Genomic DNA, 18,600 nt, shown 5'->3' with positions numbered 1-18,600 from the left:
ATCCTTCAATATTTTTAAGGCAAAGTCAGATGGATTCTCGATTAACGAGGAGGCGAGAGGTTATCAGGGGTAGGCCGGAATGTGGGGTTGAAGTTACAATCAGATCAGCCATGATCCTATTGAATGGTGAAGCAGGATCGAGGGGTCGAGTGGCCCTGCTCCTAAGGGGAGGTGGTGGCGTAGTGGTATTGTCATTGGACTAGTAATCCAAAGACCCGGGGCAAGATCTGGGGACCCGGGTTCGAATCCCGCCACGGCAGATGGTGGAATTTGAATTCAATAAAAAATATCTGGAATTAAGAATCTACTGGTGACTGTGAAACCATTGCCGATTGTCGGAAAAATCCATCTGGTTCACTGACGTCCTTTGGGGGGGGGGGAAATCTGCTGTCCTTACCTGGTCTGGCCTACATGTGACTCCAGGCCCACGACAATAGTTGACTCTCAACTGCCCTCTGAAATGGAGGGCAGTTAGGGATAGACAGTAAATACTGGGCCCAGCCAGTGACTCCCACACCCCGTAAAATGAATTTTTATAAATGTCTATGTATCTATGCCTATTAGTCTAGTTACCGGTCAACATGGTTGGTTGGAGACTGAGACACATACAGGCCAGACTGGGACAGCATTCGTAAAGGACCATGGTGAGGTATTTTTCTAACAATTCAAAAACTTCATGATTGTTTTTGCTGACACTAGCTTTTTTTTTTAATTTCCAGATATTTTAAGGTGAGTTCAACTTCTCAAACTGTCACTCTGAACTCATATCCTCTGGCTGACGAGTCCAGGAACATAACCACGACACCACAGAAACCGAGTTCTCAGACAGAACACCATCCTCTGGGGAATCTCAGCACATGTGGTTTCAGAGAGTTGGAGCAGTGCTGCAGGCTGGCGTTTAGAAGTCTCCCCGCTTACAAGTAACGGACAACACCGTCTTTACCTCAGGCTGCAACGGAAAAATTCAAACTCACAGCGGCAACCGCAACAAAGTCAACTGACTGGTGGCTGACCAGAAACAGACCGTGCGCCGAAGATGGCCGCCGCTGAGGTTTGGATCGGCGCCAGGTGGGAGATACAGTTAGTGCACCGCGGAGACAAGTTCTGAAATGGGTGGGAGAGGTGAGGGACAGTCAGAAAGTCTGATCAGTGTTCCAGGAAAATGAAAAGCAGCCACTCTCCCAAACAGACAGAGTTCACACGTGCCCGTATGGCATTGATCCATTCCCTTCTCACCTCCTCTCGACTGAGTGCCGCTTACTGGGGAATCTGAAGTTTCATTCTGGCCAGCCTGTCCCTGAGAGGAGACCAGATTTCCTCCACATCATCATCCACTGAGTTTCAATGTTTATTTATCAGCGCCACAAGTAGCTTACATTGAAGCTACTGTGAAAATCCCCTAGTCGCCACACTCCGGCGCCTGTTCGGGTACACTGAGGGAGAATTTAGCACGGCCGATACACCTAACCAGCACGTCTTTCGGACTGTGGGAGGAAACCGGAGCATCCGGAGGAAACCCACGCAGACACGGGGAGGACGTGCAGATTCCACACAGACAGTGACCCAAGCAGGAATTGAACTCGGGTCCTTGGTGCTGTGAGGCAGCAGTGCTAACCACTGTGCCACCGTGCTGCCCAAGTTTCCCCCCTTGTTATGCCGCAGGACTGGAAATGTATCAGGAAAGACTCCAAAACAAAAAATAAGGATTCTTTTGAACATTTCACTGGGTTTGACAACTGATTATTTTTACAAATGAGTTGTGTTTCTAGGCCACTTCTGGAGATGTTAGTAATGAGCTGGAGTCACGCATGCCAGATGAGATTTTAACTCACTCATAACCCGTTCACTTTGAGTTTAAATTGGGCCTGGATCAGGGTGTGGGTAGGCTGTGTTCTTGAAGGACATAGCGAACCGGATTTTTTTTTTACAAGGATGTAGTTTTATATGGTTACTGTCGATGCTGAGTACCATTCTTAGCATTATTAAAATCATGACGCTTGGGTAAATTTCTAGTTTATCACCAACTAGAAAATGATTCTTCTCTCAGTCTACAGTCTCTGATGTGTTAGCTGATTTTCGCTGGAGGCAGGGGTATTGGGGCAAGAAAATGGGATCACTATGTCGAAAGGATCAATCATTTCCATTCCCGAAGGATAGGGAATGAAAATGTCTAATGTACCCTGTGAATCTGTAACCGAACACAAAAGGACATGGACTGTTTTCTTGTGTGGAATTCACTCTGTCCATGTCTCTCATAATAAGACCATAAGACATAGGAGCAGAATTAGGCCACTCGGCCCATCGAGTCTGCTCCGCCATTCAATCATGACTGATATTTTTCTCATCCCCATTCTCCTGCCTTTTCCCCATAACCCCTGATCCTCTTATTAATCAAGTGCCTATCTATCTCTGTCTTAAAGACACTCAATGAATGGCCTCCCCAGCCTTCTGCAGCAAAGAGTTCCACAGATTCACCACTCTCTGGCTGAAGAAATTCCTCCTCATCTCTGTTTTAAAGGATCGTCCCTTTAGTCTGAGGTTGTGCCCTTGTACACCCTAGGTCGCCCCTCAGTCTTCTCTGCTCCAACAAAAACAACCCAAGCCTACCCAACCTTTCTTCATAACATAAATGTTCCATTCCAGGCAGCATCCTGGTGAATCTCCTCTGCAACCCCTCCAGTGCAATCACATCCTTCCTATAATGTGGCGACCAGAACTGTACACAGTACTCTAGCTGTGGCCTCACCAAAGTTCTATACAACTCCAACATGACTCCCCTGCTTTTGTAATCTATGCCTCGATTGATAAAGGCAAGTGTCCCATATGCCTTTCTCACCACCCTACTAACTTGCCCTTCCGCTTTCAGAGATCTGTGGACAAACACGCCAAGGTCCCTTTGTTCCACAGAACTTCCACTCAACAAGCCGCTTATAAAATATGATCAAGCAAAGTCAATGTAGTTATCTTGAAAGGAACACAATGTTTGATAAGTCTACTGACAATGTAACTAGCAGGGTAGATAAAGGTGAGCCAGTAGATTTAGTATATTTGGATTTTCAAAAGTCAATCAATAAGCTACCACCATATTATGATGCAAATTAAAGGCTTATGGTGTTGTTCTATCAGTAAGGATACTTCAGTTGCAAACAATAAAAGAACTAACTTCACAAAGTAAATCAAAGAAAAAGGTTGAATAAAAAAACTCCATTACATCAACACCCGGGCCACACAATCCCAATCTGCTTCCTATTTATACCGGATCAGTTGGTCAGCTGACCAGCACGTCATTTTGCCATTGGTTACATTGTCTACCACAGCATGCTACCATTGGTTACATTATAATAGATTCAATGTTATCATTGGTTACATTATAAAATGTGGGGCTGGGGAGGCAATGTATTTGTGTGGACAGCAGACTGGTTCATGGACAGAAAACAGAGGGTGGCAATAATTGGGGCATTTTCGAGTTGGCAGGCTGTGACCAGTGGGGCACCAGAAGGATCAGAATGTCAGCTAGTTACAACCTAAAGAAATGATTAAATGAAGGGACCAAGAGTGACGTATCCAAGTTTTCAGAGGATGTAAAGTTAGGTGGGACAGGATGACGAGACAGAGTACAGGAATGAGACAGAGAACCTGGTGAACTGGTGTGGCAACAATAATCTCTCCCTCAATGTCAACAAAACGAAGGAGATTGTCATTGACTTCAGGAAGCGTAAAGGAGAGCATGCCCCTGTCTATATCAAAGTGGATGAAGTAGAAAGGGTCGAGAGCTTCAAATTTTTAGGTGTCCAGATTACCAACAACCTGTCCTGGTCCCCCCATGCCGACACTATAGTTAAGAAAGCCCACCAATGCCTCTACTTTCTCAGAAGACTAAGGAAATTTGGCATGTCAGCTACGACTCTCACCAACTTTTACAAATGATCCATAGAAAGCATCCTTTCTGGTTGTATCAAAAGTCTGAGGTCACATACCAATTGACTCAAGAACAGCTTCTTCCCTGCTGCTGTCAGGCAACTGAATGGATTTACCTTGCATTAAGTTGATCTTTCTCTACACCCTAGCTATGACTGTAACACTACATTCTGCACTCTCCTTTCCTTCTCTATGAAAGGTATGCTTTGCCTGTATAGTACAAGAAACAATACTTTTCACTGTATGCTAATACATGTGACAATAATAAATTAAATCAAATCAAGATATGAGTAGGATACAAAGGCATGTAGATGATGTACAACAAGGTGGCAGGTGGAATGTAAACACATGGGGCTGGGATTCTCCCAAAACAATTCTAAGTGCTGAATTTGCGTGAAAATTGGAGTAACTCCGGCTGGTGTTTTTCAGCAGGAGTTTTAAAATGAATCTCCCACACTCTGTGCACTCTGAAAATCAGTGCCGGGGCCTATTCCCGCTGGAGAGGCCGGCAGCATAGTGCTGAGCGGATCACTGCGCATGCGCTGATCTATCAGAGTGGAGATTGGCGCATGCGCAGTAACTCCTGTCTGCCAATCACTGGCCAGCTCAATCGCTGGCCTCCCCACACGGCCCGATCGCTGACCCCCCAACCATGTCCAGGCCCAGCCACAACCCCCTTCCGCAGTCCTGACCTCCCCGCAGCCCCACCTGCAGTGCCAACCACCCCCTCTCGCAGTCCTGCCACCCCCCCCCCCCCCACACCCCCCCCAGCCTGCCCCGATCACTGGCCTCCCTCCTTCCCCCACCGATCCTGTCTGCAGAGTGGCAGTGGGACCCCCACCGATTGGCCCCATCAAGCCCCGCCCCCATATGCCCCACCCCCTGGCACTGCCCCATGCCTGGTGGGCAGTACCAAGGTGCCCTGTGCATTGGCACTTTGACTCTTGGGCAGTGCCAGGAGACACAGGCTGGCACTGCCAAGGTGCCAATGCCCAGGGCACCCCGCCCACTGCCCGACCCTCTGGTGGCCCCAATTGCCCTTCCTTCACTCCAGCGGAGTCGGGCCGCAAGCTCCCTGAAAGTGAGGAGTTACTCTAAACCCCGCTGTAGTGGACCACTCCCATCGGGAGGTGGGGACTTCAGTCCCGGGCTCGCTAATCATATTTAAATTATATTAAAATCCCTCTCTCCCCGCATACCCCATGCAGCTTCGTGACTATTTCCGACATGGAGCCGACGGTGCCAGAAATCGCACTAATCTGACCCCGCTGATATCTCCCGGGAGAATCCCCCCGCCCCCCATGGACTGCAGTGGTTCCAGAAGGCAGCTCACCACCACCTCCTCCAGGCCAATCCTGGATGAACAATAAAAGGGGGCTTTTCTAGAGATGCCCACATCCTGTGAATAAATAAAAATGGTCTGCGGAAAATCTGAGGTTATTCACCCTGATAGGAAGAATAATTTAAAAAGAATACTTTTTCGAAGAGGTTAAAGTTTTAAATGGTGATATTCAGAGAGATTTGGGTGGCTTCATGCGAGAATCATAGATTCCCTACAGTGCAGAAGGAGGCCATTCGCGACCACAAGCCCACCCAGGCCCTATTCCCATAACCTCACACATTGACCCCACTAATCCCCCTTTCACTCGGGTCAATTTATCAAGGTCAATGCACCCAACCTGCACATTATTGGATTGTGGGAGAAAACCGGAACACCCGGAGGAAACCCCCGCAGACACGGGGAGAATGTGCAAACTCTACACAGACAGTGACCCAAGGCTGGAACTGAACCTGGGTCCCTGGCGCTGTGAGGCAGCAGTGCTAACCACTGTGCCACCGTGCCGAGAAATTCAGCAGCAAGCAGGTACAGCAAGCGATTAGGCAATGGCAGACTTAAAGGGAGGCGATGGCCTAGTGGTATTGTCGCTAGACTATTAATCCAGAAACTCAGCTAATGTTCTGGAGACCCGGGTTCAAATCCCGCCACGGCAGATGGTGGAATTTGAATTCAATACAAAATATCTGGAATTAAGAATCTACTGATGACCATGAAACCATTGCTGATTGTCGGAAAAACCCGTCTGGTTCACTAATGCCCTTTAGGGAAGGAAATCTGCCATCCTTACCTGGTCTGGCCTACATGTGACTCCAGAGCCACAGCAATGTGGTTGACTCTCAACTGCCCTCCAAAGACAACTAGGGATGGGCAATAAATGCTGTAAGAAGTTTAACAACACCAGGTTAAAGTCCAACAGGTTTATTTGGTAGCAAAGGCTCCGAAAGCTAGTGGCCTGCGCTACCAAATAAACCTGTTGGACTTTAACCTGGTGTTGTTAAACTTCTTACTGTGTTTACCCCAGTCCAACGCCAGCATCTCCACATCAATAAATGCTGGCCAGCCAGCGACGCCCGTGTCCCACAATGAATTAAAAAAAGACTGAAACACAAGGATAAGGATTTTCTTTGCTGCTTTGGAGTAAACCTCTCTATAATTGGGTGATTCCTGGGTGGGAAATGGAGTTTTCTCTTTAAACAATGAAAATGACTTAAATAATGGGACTGACTTTACGTTACACATTGTTACACTATCTTATACTGAAGTATTTTAATCCTTCTTGTGATAGACTCGCTGTAAACGTGGTGAGAGGTGACCTGATCGGAAACTGTGGTTTGGGCTTTCATCGACCAACTGTCTTTTTGGCCCAAAAGATTGTTCAAAAAGAACCTCATGGTCGAAAGGTCAACTTAAGCGGAAGTCTCTCAGAGTGTGAAAGCAGACAGCTTGTAATGTGGGAACTGAAAGACAAACACACCTCAGCAGAAGCTCAAATGAGAGTTAGGGCCAAGACAAAATAATTAAGACCATAAGATACAGGAGAAAAAGTAGGCCATTCGGCCCATCGAGTCTGCTCCGCCATTCAATCATGGCTGATATGATTCTCATCCCCGCTGAGTGTCAAGGCCACCATTTTTTTGGTTGCTTTGGTCAGACGCTAGCATTAGAATATTTATAAGCTGATTGGTGTCAGAGTGTGGGAAGCCAGAGATCTTGAGAGTTGGATCTGGCCTGGGTGGAGAGATGGTTCGATCACACCTTTCATACAAATAAAGCGTGCTAATGATTGGGTTAAATTGGTCTCTATAGTCTCTGCTGCGCTCAGTATAACAAGTGATCCCCTGGGCACGGGGGCTGAGAGATATTTGGCCAGAGGAGGTATGGGGCCATCCCACAGATGGACCTTCACAGAAGGAAGGGGCTGATGGAGGGAGCAGTGATGTCCAACGCAAACTGGAAGAACAGCACCTCATCTTCCAATTCAGCACGTTACAGCCTTCTGGACTCAACACTGAATTCAACAACTTCAGACTGGGACCTTTCCCATCCATCCTGACCCTCCCTGTAGTCTGTTGTTTTTCCATTCCCTTGCCTCAACATAACCCACCTCTCCCCCAGAACAAAGAGCAAAGAAAATTACAGCACAGGAACAGGCCCTCCAAGCCTGCACCGACTATGCTTCCCGACTGAACCAAAACCCCCGACCCTTCTGGGGACCATATCCCTCTATTCCTATCCCACTCATGTATTTGTCAGTTTGTTGGCAGTTAACTATCAATCAGTGTGAGTTAGTTCTGAATATGTGCTGGTCTATTGTCAACAGGAAGCCGTGTGAAGAGCTTGGCTGTGACCCAGAAAGGTGTTGAAAAGTAAACAAGAGCTGTGGAGAGATCAGAAAGCCAACTTCAAATGATTTATTTACTTAGTTCCACTAACCTCTCCACTCCCCTACACTTCTTCCCGACTTCCTCACCTGAGGATCTTTCTTCTCTTCCAAGGTGGCCAGCTGACTGGCACTAAAATACATATTCCCACACATTGCTTCAGCCAAGGCCCCAGTAGGCACTATGCTGGCCAGTGTCAGGCCTCCCCATGGATTCGAGACTCCAGGGGTAAAATCCCACTCCTTGTCCAGCAGAAGCTGTCAATGCACAAGGGCACGTCTTTCAGCAAGCTGCTCCTTTCCCCATCCCCAAAGGCTGGGCCCTGGATCACCGATTGGTGCCTCTGAACAAGGCACTCCCATTAGTTGTCCACGTAAGAGTTATAGTTTAGTTTATTTATTAGTGTCACAAGTAGGCTTACATTAACACTGCAATGAAGCTACTGTGAAAATCCCTCAGTCGCCACACTCCGGCACCTGTTCGGGTACACTGAGGGAGAATTTAGCACGGCCAATGCACCTAACCAGCACATCTTTCAGACTGTGGGAGGAAACTGGAGCACCCGAAGGAAACCCACGCAGACACGGGGAGAATGTGCAGACTCCACACAGACAGTGACCCGAGAATTGAACCTGGGTCCCTGGCGCTGTGAGGCAGCAGTGCTAACCACTGTGCCGCCATGCCAGACAAAGTCTCTGTTAGCATGCAGGCGGGAATGATGTCCATTAGCCTTCCCATCCCAAAGCTAATTGGGCGGGGGCAGAAAGGTGGCGGGGTCCCCTCTCCACACACTCCTAACCAATTAAATGCCTCCCTGCCTCCACACCTGCTGTCGGGGTTAATAAATCTTACGCGGAGTGTGCAGAGTAAGAGGAATACCGAGTGGGAAAGAAAATGAGGGTCCACCTAAACTAATCCTATCCCATAGATAAAATGAAGCTGCTATCTGAGAGGATGACCAGACTGTTGGGAGAATATCTGGAAATGTACTTGGAAGTGCCATAACCTAGAGGGCCCTGGAGCAAGAGCTGGAAAGTGGGATGAAGCTGGATCCCTCTTTCTAGGCTAGCATGGACACAAAGGGCCGAAGGTGCTGTAAATATCTACAATTCTGTCCTTACAGCAGAAGGCTGTCCAAAGGCAACAGAAAGAGGAGAAACAGAACAGCGGGTGCAATGTGGTAAGCGTAGGGGATTCAATAACTGGGGGAAATAGCATATTTTACAAGCAGGATAACAAAACAACTGGTTTCTTCTACAATTCTATTCTTCTATTCTTTCACAAGAATTGCCCATTCCTAATTGTCCTTGCGAAGGTGGTGGTGATCTGCCTTCTTGAACTGCTGCAGTCCCTGAGGTGTAGGTACACCCACAGTGCTGTTGGGAAGGGAGTGAAGGAACAGTGATATATTTCCAAGTCAGGATGGTGAGTAACTCGGAGGGAAACCTCGAGATGGTGGTCTTCCCAAGTATCTGCTGCCCTTGTCCTTCTAGATGTTGGGTGTTGTGGGTTTTGAAGGTGCTGTCAAAGGAGCCTTGGTGAGTTGCTGCAGTGCATTTTGTAAGTGATACAGACTGCTGCCACTGTGAGTCGGTGGTGGAAGGAGTGAATAATGAAGGTGGTAGAAGGTGTGCCAATCAAATTAACTGCTTTGTCCCGGGTGGTGTTGACTTCTTGAACGTTGTTGGAGCTGCACTCTTTCAGGCAAATGGAGAGTATTCTATCACACTCCTGACCTGTGACTTGCAGATAGTGGACAGACTTTGGGGAGTCTGGAGGTGAGTAACTCACATCAGATCTCCCAGCTTCTGACCTGCTCTTGTAGCCACAGTATTTCTGGTCCAGTTCAGTTTCTGGTCAATGGTAACACCCAGGATGTTGATCGTGGGGGATTCAGCGATGGTCACTGTCATATTTTTAAGTAGTTGCATGATTGCTTTAAGAGTGGATCACGTGATTTGTTGGTGATGTTATTGGGGTGTTGCACAGGCTGCTGTTTAGTTTCAGGTTGTAGTCTCTCTAAGGCTAGAGCTCCAAGAATAAACCTTTTGTTGTTAGTTTAACTCTATCGCTGCAATTTTATTTGTGTGTAAAACCCACCGCCCATAACACAGTTAGGACAATACGGTAATTCCATCGAGTGTCATGGGGAGATGGTTAGATTCTCTCTTGTTGGAGATGTTCATTTCCTGGCGCTTGTGTGGCATGAGTGTTACTTGCCAGCTCATAGCCCAAGCCTGATTTTGACCAGGTCTTGTTGCATTTGGATGAGGGCTGCATCAATATCTATTGAGTTATGAAAGGTGTTCAACATTGTACTAACATTGGCGAACATCCCCACTTCTAACTTCAGCGATGTCCTGGGATTGGGATGGTTGACCTCCAATTACTATAACCATCTCCCTTTGTGCTCGGTATGACTCCAACCAACGTAAGTTCATCCTTCTTTAAATAAGCAGAACAACACCGTACACATGGCTGTGGCATTAAAGGTTCCCAGCCAGGAGCCCAGGCATTGCTTCACCTATTGTTAAATTACCCATTGCAAACCTGTCTTTTCAGCATCATGCGGGTGTGAAGTGATCTTGCTGCATGTGACACTGTATTTGCCACATCCTTCCCTCTTGCCCAGGCTGTTCCCCAGGTACAGTCCTCAGCTCTACTCCCTTCAACCCAAGGGACATGGTGCACAGTTAGTTCAGTCTTGGATTGTCAGACTGGCTCCATCACATACCAAGATCAGCTCCTGCCTGCTCCTGCCTACTGCTATCCCAGTACCATCCCGGAATTCAAAGAGAAGCCATGGTTTGTGTAATCGCCTGCGGACTGGGTTAAACCCCTCGCGCTCTATCCCCCACCCTCACCTCCAACTGCAAATGTCAGGAGTTGATGAACTTCCGCAGTCACTAAAGTTAAGTTTATTTATTAGTCATAAGTAAGGTTTACATTAACACTGCAATGAAGTTACTGTGAAATTCCCCTAGTCGCCACACTCAGGTGCCTGTTCGGGTCAACGCACCTAACCAGCGCGTCTTTCAGACTGTGGGAGGAAACCGGAGCACCCGGAGGAAAGTCACACAGACACAGGGAGAACGTATAAACTCCACACAGACAGTGACCCAAGCCGGAAATTGAGCCCGGGTCCCTGGCACTGTGAGGCAGCAGTGTTAACCACTGTGCTACCGCCCTAGCCCGCTAAGATCAAGGTGATCTGATCAGCTGCCTTCCACTGGCTTATTGGGCCAACGTTTCCCCTAAAGCTGACCCCCCACCCCTCTCCCTGACCCTGCTCCTCACCAACCCTCCCGACCCTGCCCTCCCAACCCCTGACCATGCCCCACCCCTCCCCCAACCCCTGACCTTGCCCCCACCCCTCCCCCGACCCTGCCCCTCACCCCCCTAACTCTTCCCCCATTCCTCCTCCTGACCCCGCCCCCACCACCCCATGACCCTGACCCTCACCCCTCTCCCTGACCCCCACCACCCCACTCCCTGACCCTGCCCCTCACACCCCTGAACTCTTTCTCTCTTCAGTTTCTCTCCTCTGTCCTCATGCCCACTCTGACCTCAGCTTCCCCACAGGAGCCAGCTCCTGTTCCCCCACCATCCTATTCCCACAGAGCTAATTACCCAACTTCCCCCCCCCACCCCCCACCCCCCCCCCCCCCCCCCCCCCCCTCATGTTCGCTGATTTGTAAAAGGTTCCCTCCCCTCTGGTGTTGTTCTTCTCTCTTTTAAATCTGCTATCGTCACCCCCTCCTCCAACAAAACCAACCCTTCACCCCAGCATGCTTGTAGATCACCACCCCATCTCCGGCTTCCCCTTCCTCTCCCAAGTCTTTGAACATATCATCACCTCCCAAAACCATTCCCATCTTTCCCGAAATTCCACGTTTGAATCCCTCTGATCGGGGTTCTCCGTCTTTATCACAGCACCGAAATGGTTCCAATCAAAGTGAGAAGTGATATTCTGTGTAATTGTGACAAAGATAAACTTTTCCTCCTCAGCTTTTCAATAAACCTTTGACACCATCCTTCTCAAAGGTCTCTCCACTGTCATATTGCTGGGTGGCACGGTTCTTATGCAGAGTTCCATTATTTTCTATCTGACCATATCCACAGAATCACCCACACTGGCTTCTCTTCCTTCTCCCACATTGTTACCTCTGGTGCCCCCAAGGATCGATCCTTGGCCCCCTGTTGTTCCCCAACTACATGCTGCCCTGGGTGACATTGTCCAAAAGCACAGCGTCAGTTTTCACATGTACACTGACAACCCCCAGCTCTACCGCAGCACCACCTCTCGCGATTCCACTGTTGCTAAATTATCCAATACTGGATACAATTAGAAGGCTGAAGCCACTGTTTTCAGTCTTCACTCCGAACTCCAGTCCCTCGCAACTAACTCCAATCCCTTCCCTGGTGTCTGTTTGAGATTAAACCAGTCTGTTTGAAAGCTAGACGTCACACTTGACCCCGAGATGAGCTTCTGACCTTGTCTTCGTGCCATCTATAAGATCACTTATTTTCACTTTAGTAACATGGCCTGAAGGCCCCTGCCTCATTTCAACTGCTGCCCAAATCCTCCTTCATGCAAGAAACTACAAAGTCCATCACGCAAACCAGCCTCCCATCCATTGACTCCATCTACACTTCCTGCAGCCAGCATAATCAAGGATGGCACAGTGGATAGTTAGAACTGCTGCCTCACAGCGCCAGGGACCCGGGTTCAATTCCCACCTCAGGTGACTGTGTGGAATTTGCAAGTTCTCCCCATTTGTGTGTGGGTTTCCGGGTGCTCCAGTTTCCTTCCGCAGTCCGAAGATGTGCGGGTTAGGTGGATTGGCCATGGTAAATTGCCCTTAGTGTCAGGGGGATTAGCAGGGTAAATATGTGGGGTGACGCGGATAGGGCCTGGGTGGGATTGTTGTCGGTAAAGACTTGATGGGCTGAATGGCCTCCTTCTGCACTGTAGGGATTCTATGACCCCACACACCATGGACATACACTCTTCCACCTTCTTCCAACATGTACCAACCAACTCAAGAACAATAGGTTCAGAGAGCTAGGCGATGATGGGGATCTAGATGAGTATACGGCTTGTAGGGAGGGACTTAAGAAGGAAATTAGGAGAGCCAGAAGGGGTCACGAGAAGGCCTTGGCAGGTAAGATTAAGGAGAACCCTAAGGCGTTCTATAAATATGTGAAGAGTAAAAGGATGAGATGTGAAGGAATAGGACCTATAAAATGTGAAGGTGAGAAAGTCTGTACGGAACCGGAAGAAATAGCAGAGGTGCTTAATGAATACTTTACCTCGGTATTCACGGTGGAAAAAGACCTGGGTGGTTGTACTACAGGATTGCGGCGGACTGAGAAGATTGAGTTTGTCGACATTAAGAAAGAGGATGTGTTGGAAATTTTGAATAGCATCAAGATAGATAAGTCGCCGGGACCGGATGGGATGTATTCTGGTTTTAATTCTGGTTAAAAGCAAATTACTGTGGATGCTGGAATCTGAAACCAGGGAAGAAAATGCTGGAAAACCTCAGCAACATCTGTAAGTAGAGAAAAGAGCTGACATTCTTACAGATGCTGCCAGACCTGCTGGGATTTTCCAGCATTTTCTCTTTTGATTTATAATTCCAGTTGCTCTGCTCTAGGAAGGATGTGATGAAACCGGAAAGGGTGCAAAAAAGATTTACAAGGTTGTTACTGAGACTGGAAGGTTTGAATTATAAGGAGAGACTGGATAGGTCGGGGGGTTTTTTTCCCCTGGAGTGTATGAGGATGAGGGGTGACCTTATGGAGGTTTATAAGATCATGGATAAGTGAATAGCCAAGGTCTTTTCCCCAGGGTAGGGGAGTCCAAAACTAGTGGGAATAAGTTTGAAGTGAGAGGGAAAGATTTAACTGGGGCTTGAGAGGTAGCTTTTTCACACAGAGGGCGGTGCGTGTATGGAATGAGATGCTAGAGGAGATGGTAGAAGTGGGCACAATTACAACATTTAAAAGACTTATGGACAGGTACAATGGATGGGAAAGGTTTGGAGGGATATGGGCCAAACACAGGCAAATGGGACTAGTTCAGTTTAGGAAACCTTGTCGGCATGGACGAGTTGGGCCGAAGGGCCTGTTTCCGTGCTGTATATCTCTATGTACCCCAGGTTACTGTGGGAGGCGGGGTAAAGATTGCAGAGCCTCTGGCGATGATCTTTGCGTCGTCGATGGAGACGGGAGAGGTTCCGGAGGATTAGAGGATTGCGGATGTGGTTCCTATATTCAAGAAAGGGAATAGGGATAGCCCAGGAAATTACCGACCGGTGAGACTAACCTCAGTGGTTGGTAAGTTGATGGAGAAGATCCTGAGGGACAGGATTTATGAACATTTAGAGAAGTTTAGTATGCTCAAAAGTAGTCAGCACGGCTTTGTCAAAGGCAAATCGTGCCTTACGAGCCAGGTGGAGTTCTTTGAAAATGTGACTAAACACATTGACAAAGGAAAAGCTGTAGATGCGGTTTACATGGACTTCAGCAAGGCGTTCGATAAGGTCCCCATGCAAGACTTCTCGAGAAAGTGAGAGGGCATGGGATCCAAGGGGCTGTTGCCTTGTGGATCCAGAACTAGCTTGCCTGCCGAAGGCAGAGAGTGGTTGTAGATGGGTCTTTTTCTGAATGGAGGTTGGTCACCAGTGGAGTGCCCCAGGGATCTGTTCAGGGACCCTTACTGTTTGTCATTTTCATAAATGACCTGGATGAGGAAGTGGAGGGATGGGTTCGTAAGTTTGCCGACGACACGAAGGTTGGTGGTGTTGTGGATAGTTTGGAGGGATGTCATAAGCTGCAGCGTGACATAGATAGGATGCAAGACTAGGCGGAGAAGTGGCAGATGGACTTCAACCCGGATAAATGTGTAGTGGTCCATTTTGGCAGATCAAATGGGATGAAGGAGTATAATATCAAGGGTAAGACTCTTAGCAGTGCAGAGGATCAGAAGGACCTTGGGGTCCGGGTCCATAGGACTCTTAAATCTGCCTCGCAGGTAGAGAAGGTGGTTAAGAAGGCATATGGTGTGCTGGCCTTTATCAATCGAGGGATTGAGTTTAGGAGTCGGGAGATAATGATGCAGCTTTATAAGACTATCGTCAGACCCCACTTGGAGTACTGTGGTCGCCTCATTACAGGAAGGATGTAGAAATTATTGAAAGGGTGCAGAGAAGATTTACAAGGATGTTGCCTGGATTGGGTGGCATGCCTTATGAGGATAGGTTGAGGGAGCTCGGTCTTTTCTCCTTGGAGAGACGAAGGATGACAGGTTCAGAGAGCTAGGCGATGATGTGGATCTACATGAGTATACGGCTTGTAGGAAGGGACTTAAGAAGGAAATTAGGAGAGCCAGAAGGGGTCACGAGAAGGCCTTGGCAGGTAAGATTAAGGAGAACCCTAAGGCGTTCTATAAATATGTGAAGAGTAAAAGGATGAGATGTGAAGGAATAGGACCTATAAAATGTGAAGGTGAGAAAGTCTGTACGGAACCGGAAGAAATAGCAGAGGTGCTTAATGAATACTTTACCTCGGTATTCATGGTGGAAAAAGAACTGGGTGGTTGTGCTACAGGATTGCGGCGGACTGAGAAGATTGAGTTTGTCGACATTAAGAAAGAGGACGTGTTGGAAATTTTGAACAGCATCAAGATAGATAAGTCGCCGGGACCGGATGGGATGTACCCCAGGTTACTGTGGGAGGCGAGGGAAGATAGAGGTGCACAAGATGTTGAGAGGTATAGATCGGGTGGATTCTCGGAGGCTTTTTCCCAGGGCTGAAATGGCTGCTACGAGAGGACACAGGTTTAATGTGCTGGGGAGTAGGTACAGAGGAGATATCAGGGGTAAGTTTTTCACTCAGAGGGTGGTGGGTGAGTGGAATCGGCTGCCGTCAATGGTGGTGGAGGCAAACTCGATAGGGTCTTTTAAGAGACTTCTGGATGAGTACATGGGACTTAATAGAATTGAGGGTTATAGGTAAGCCTATATATAGGCCTAGGTAGGTCGGGACATGACCGGCACAACTTGTGGCCCGAAGGGCCTGTTTGTGCTGTATTTTTCTATGTTCTATGTTAACAGCTTCTTCCCTGCCGCCATCAGGACCTACCATATATTAAGCTGATCTTTCTCTACACCCTAGCTATTGGGATGGTACGGTGGCACAGTGGTTAGCACTGCTGCCTCAGAGCTCCAGTGACCTGGGTTCGATTCCCAGCTTGGATCACTGTCTGTGTGGAGTTTGCACATTCTCCCCGTGTCTGCATGGGTTTCCTCCGGGTGCTCCGGTTTCCTCCCACACCCCAAAGCTGTGCGGGTTATATTGATTGGCTGTGCTAAATTGCCCCTTAGTGTCCCGGGATGCATAGTTAGAGGGATTAGCAGGGTAACTATGTGGGGTGACACGGATAGGGCCTGGGTAGTATTGTTGCCGGTGCAGACTCAATGGGCCGAATGGCCTCCTTCTGCACTGTCGGGTTTCTACAAACTGACTGTGACACTACATTCTGCACTCTCTCCTTTCCTTCTCTATGAACGGTATGCTTTGACTGTATAGTGCGCAAGAAACAATACTTTTCACTATATACTAATACATGTGACAATAATAAATCAAATCAAATCCTGCCTTTGTTATCTCTCGACTTTACTGTTCCAACTTACCCCGATTGCTCTCCCACATTCTGCCCCCTGTAAATCTGAGGTCATCCAAAGCCTTGCCACCTGAGCCCCAATCCCCAGCACGTCACAGACCCCTATCACTGCTGTATTTGCTGAATTGCGCCTCTCTATTCTGGCCTTGAGTATCTCCATTTTAACTGTTCTGCAATTGGTGGTCGTGCCTCCAGTTGCCGAAGCCCCAAGCTCTGGAATTCCCTCCCTTCCCCTCTCCGCCTCGCTTTCCTCCTTTAAGACACTCCTTTCAACCGACCTCTTTAATCATCTGACCTATATTTTGTTTGATGATGCTTTGATGAATCACCTTGGGACATTTCATTTTGATAAAGGCGCTATATAAATACAATTTGTCATTGTTGAATATCAGGCAGGAAAACACCTAGTGGCCCAGCAGGCTGGCCTTACAGTCACGATGCCCAGAGGCCTTGTGATGAAATGTGGCTTCCTGCACTTACCCCCCCCCCTCTCCCCACCGCCCCATCCCAATCGTGTCACCTCCTGGGAGAGGCCAAAAACCCCAAAGCCAAAGTCAATAGGAGGGGGGAAGACTGTGCAGAATTCCTTTCTGTGCCCCCCCCCCCAGCAATCAGTCCAGGAGATGGCACTGACTGTGTCCACATCAGTTCTTAATCCATTGGGTGAAGATGTATTGTTGCCGAGTAAAATGTAAAGTCTGCTGCCCTCACAAAACTTTGCAGTGTCCCCGTCACATGGGGTAAATACAACCCCCAGGATTTAGGGACATTGAATCAACGTCACCACTTCACCGCCCTGCTGTATTCCCCCAGCCGTGGGAAGAGACACCAGAGGAAGGCAGTGGTGTAGTGGTATTGTCACTGGACTAGTAATCCAGAGAAGCCAGGGGCAATGTTCTGGGCAATGCTCTGGGTTCAAATCCCACCATGGTAGATGGTGAAATTTGAATTCAGTAAAAAGGAATCTGGAATTAAAAGTCTAATGCTGACCTTGAAGCCATTGATCGCCAGAAAAACCCATCTAATATCCTTTAGGGAAGGAAATCTGCCGTCCTTACCTGGTCTGGCCTACATGTGACTCCAGAGCCACAGCAATGTGGTTCAGTCTTAAATGCCCTTTGAAATGGAGAGCAGTTAAGGATGGGCAATAAATACTGGACAATAAATGAATTAACCAAAACAAAATGGATAAAAGCAAATTATTGCGGATGCTGGAATCTGAAACAAAAACAGAAAATGCTGGAAAATCTCAGCAGGTCTGGCAGCATCTTTAGAGAGAGAATAGAGCCAAAATTTCCAGTCTGGATGATCCTTCATCAGAGCTCTGTTCACATAAGATCATTCTGACTCGAAACATTACCTCCACAGACACTGACAGACCTGCTGAGATTTTCCAGTAAAACTAAAATGGAGTTGATCCCGCGTTCTCACATGAAACTCAGCGCTGACATGAGGCATTGCGCTAATACAGACTCTCACTTCCAGTCCAACAGACCCCTGGCTATCAGAGCAGGACAAGCAGGAGCGGGCTTCATTGTGTCCTACCTTGCATTGCAGTAAAGGTGCAGCGGTTGTACTCGGACTTTACTTCTGTGGACAGCAGCAGGAAGGAGGAAGATGTGGAAAGGTGTCTTAACCCGCCCTATGCAAATCTGCTGCTCCGAAAATCCCCAGGCAGCAGAGCTCCGACACACGGAGAATTACTGGAAACCCAATCCCTGTAAATTTCCCTTCCGTTTCCTCATTCTGAGCGGAATGGGGATTAGTCACACCTACTGCGTACGTGTCTGCAAACTTACTGTCAAACTCTCTTTCCGCACTGGCCTGACTGAGATTTCACACATGAGCCATGTGAAGGAGGTTAGAATCACAGCCCACAACACTCACTACACACACTCACCGCAACACTCACTACACACACTCACCGCAACACTCACTACACACACTCACCCTCACGGCAACACTCACTGAAACACTCACTCACTGCACCCACGCTCACTACACACACTCACCCTCACTGCAACACTCACTGCACCCACACTCACTGAAACACTCACTCACTGCACCCACGCTCACTACACACACTCACCCTCACTGCAACACTCACTCACTGCAACACTCACTCACTGCACCCACACTCACTGCACCCACACTCACTGAAACACTCACTCACTGAAACACTCACTCACTGCACCCCTCACTCACTGAAACACTCACTCACTGCACCCTCACTCACTCACTGCACCCACACTCACTGAACACTCACTCACTGC

General features: G+C 48.2%; 1 protein-coding gene across 2 annotated transcripts in view; it reads right to left on the bottom strand.

Moving 5' to 3' along the window:
* The window catches only part of traf3ip2a (TRAF3 interacting protein 2a), a 96,969-nt gene extending 78,901 nt beyond the window's left edge, over positions 1–18,068 (bottom strand). Inside the window, exon 1 of one of the 2 annotated variants that reach the window (XM_078212341.1) lies at positions 17,873–18,068. In XM_078212341.1, coding sequence (XP_078068467.1) covers positions 17,873–17,879 — 7 coding nt within the window. In that variant the 5' untranslated portion in view covers positions 17,880–18,068. The remainder of the gene's footprint in view (positions 1–17,872) is intronic. The other variant, XM_078212342.1, reaches the window with a different exon arrangement.
* Between the last annotated feature and the right edge of the window lie 532 nt (positions 18,069–18,600).

This window comes from Mustelus asterias, chromosome 5 (assembly GCF_964213995.1).
Source record: "Mustelus asterias chromosome 5, sMusAst1.hap1.1, whole genome shotgun sequence".
Lineage (NCBI taxonomy): Eukaryota > Metazoa > Chordata > Chondrichthyes > Carcharhiniformes > Triakidae > Mustelus > Mustelus asterias.
Note: the sequence above shows the minus strand (reverse complement) of the source record. Positions and strands in the feature narration are given on the sequence as shown.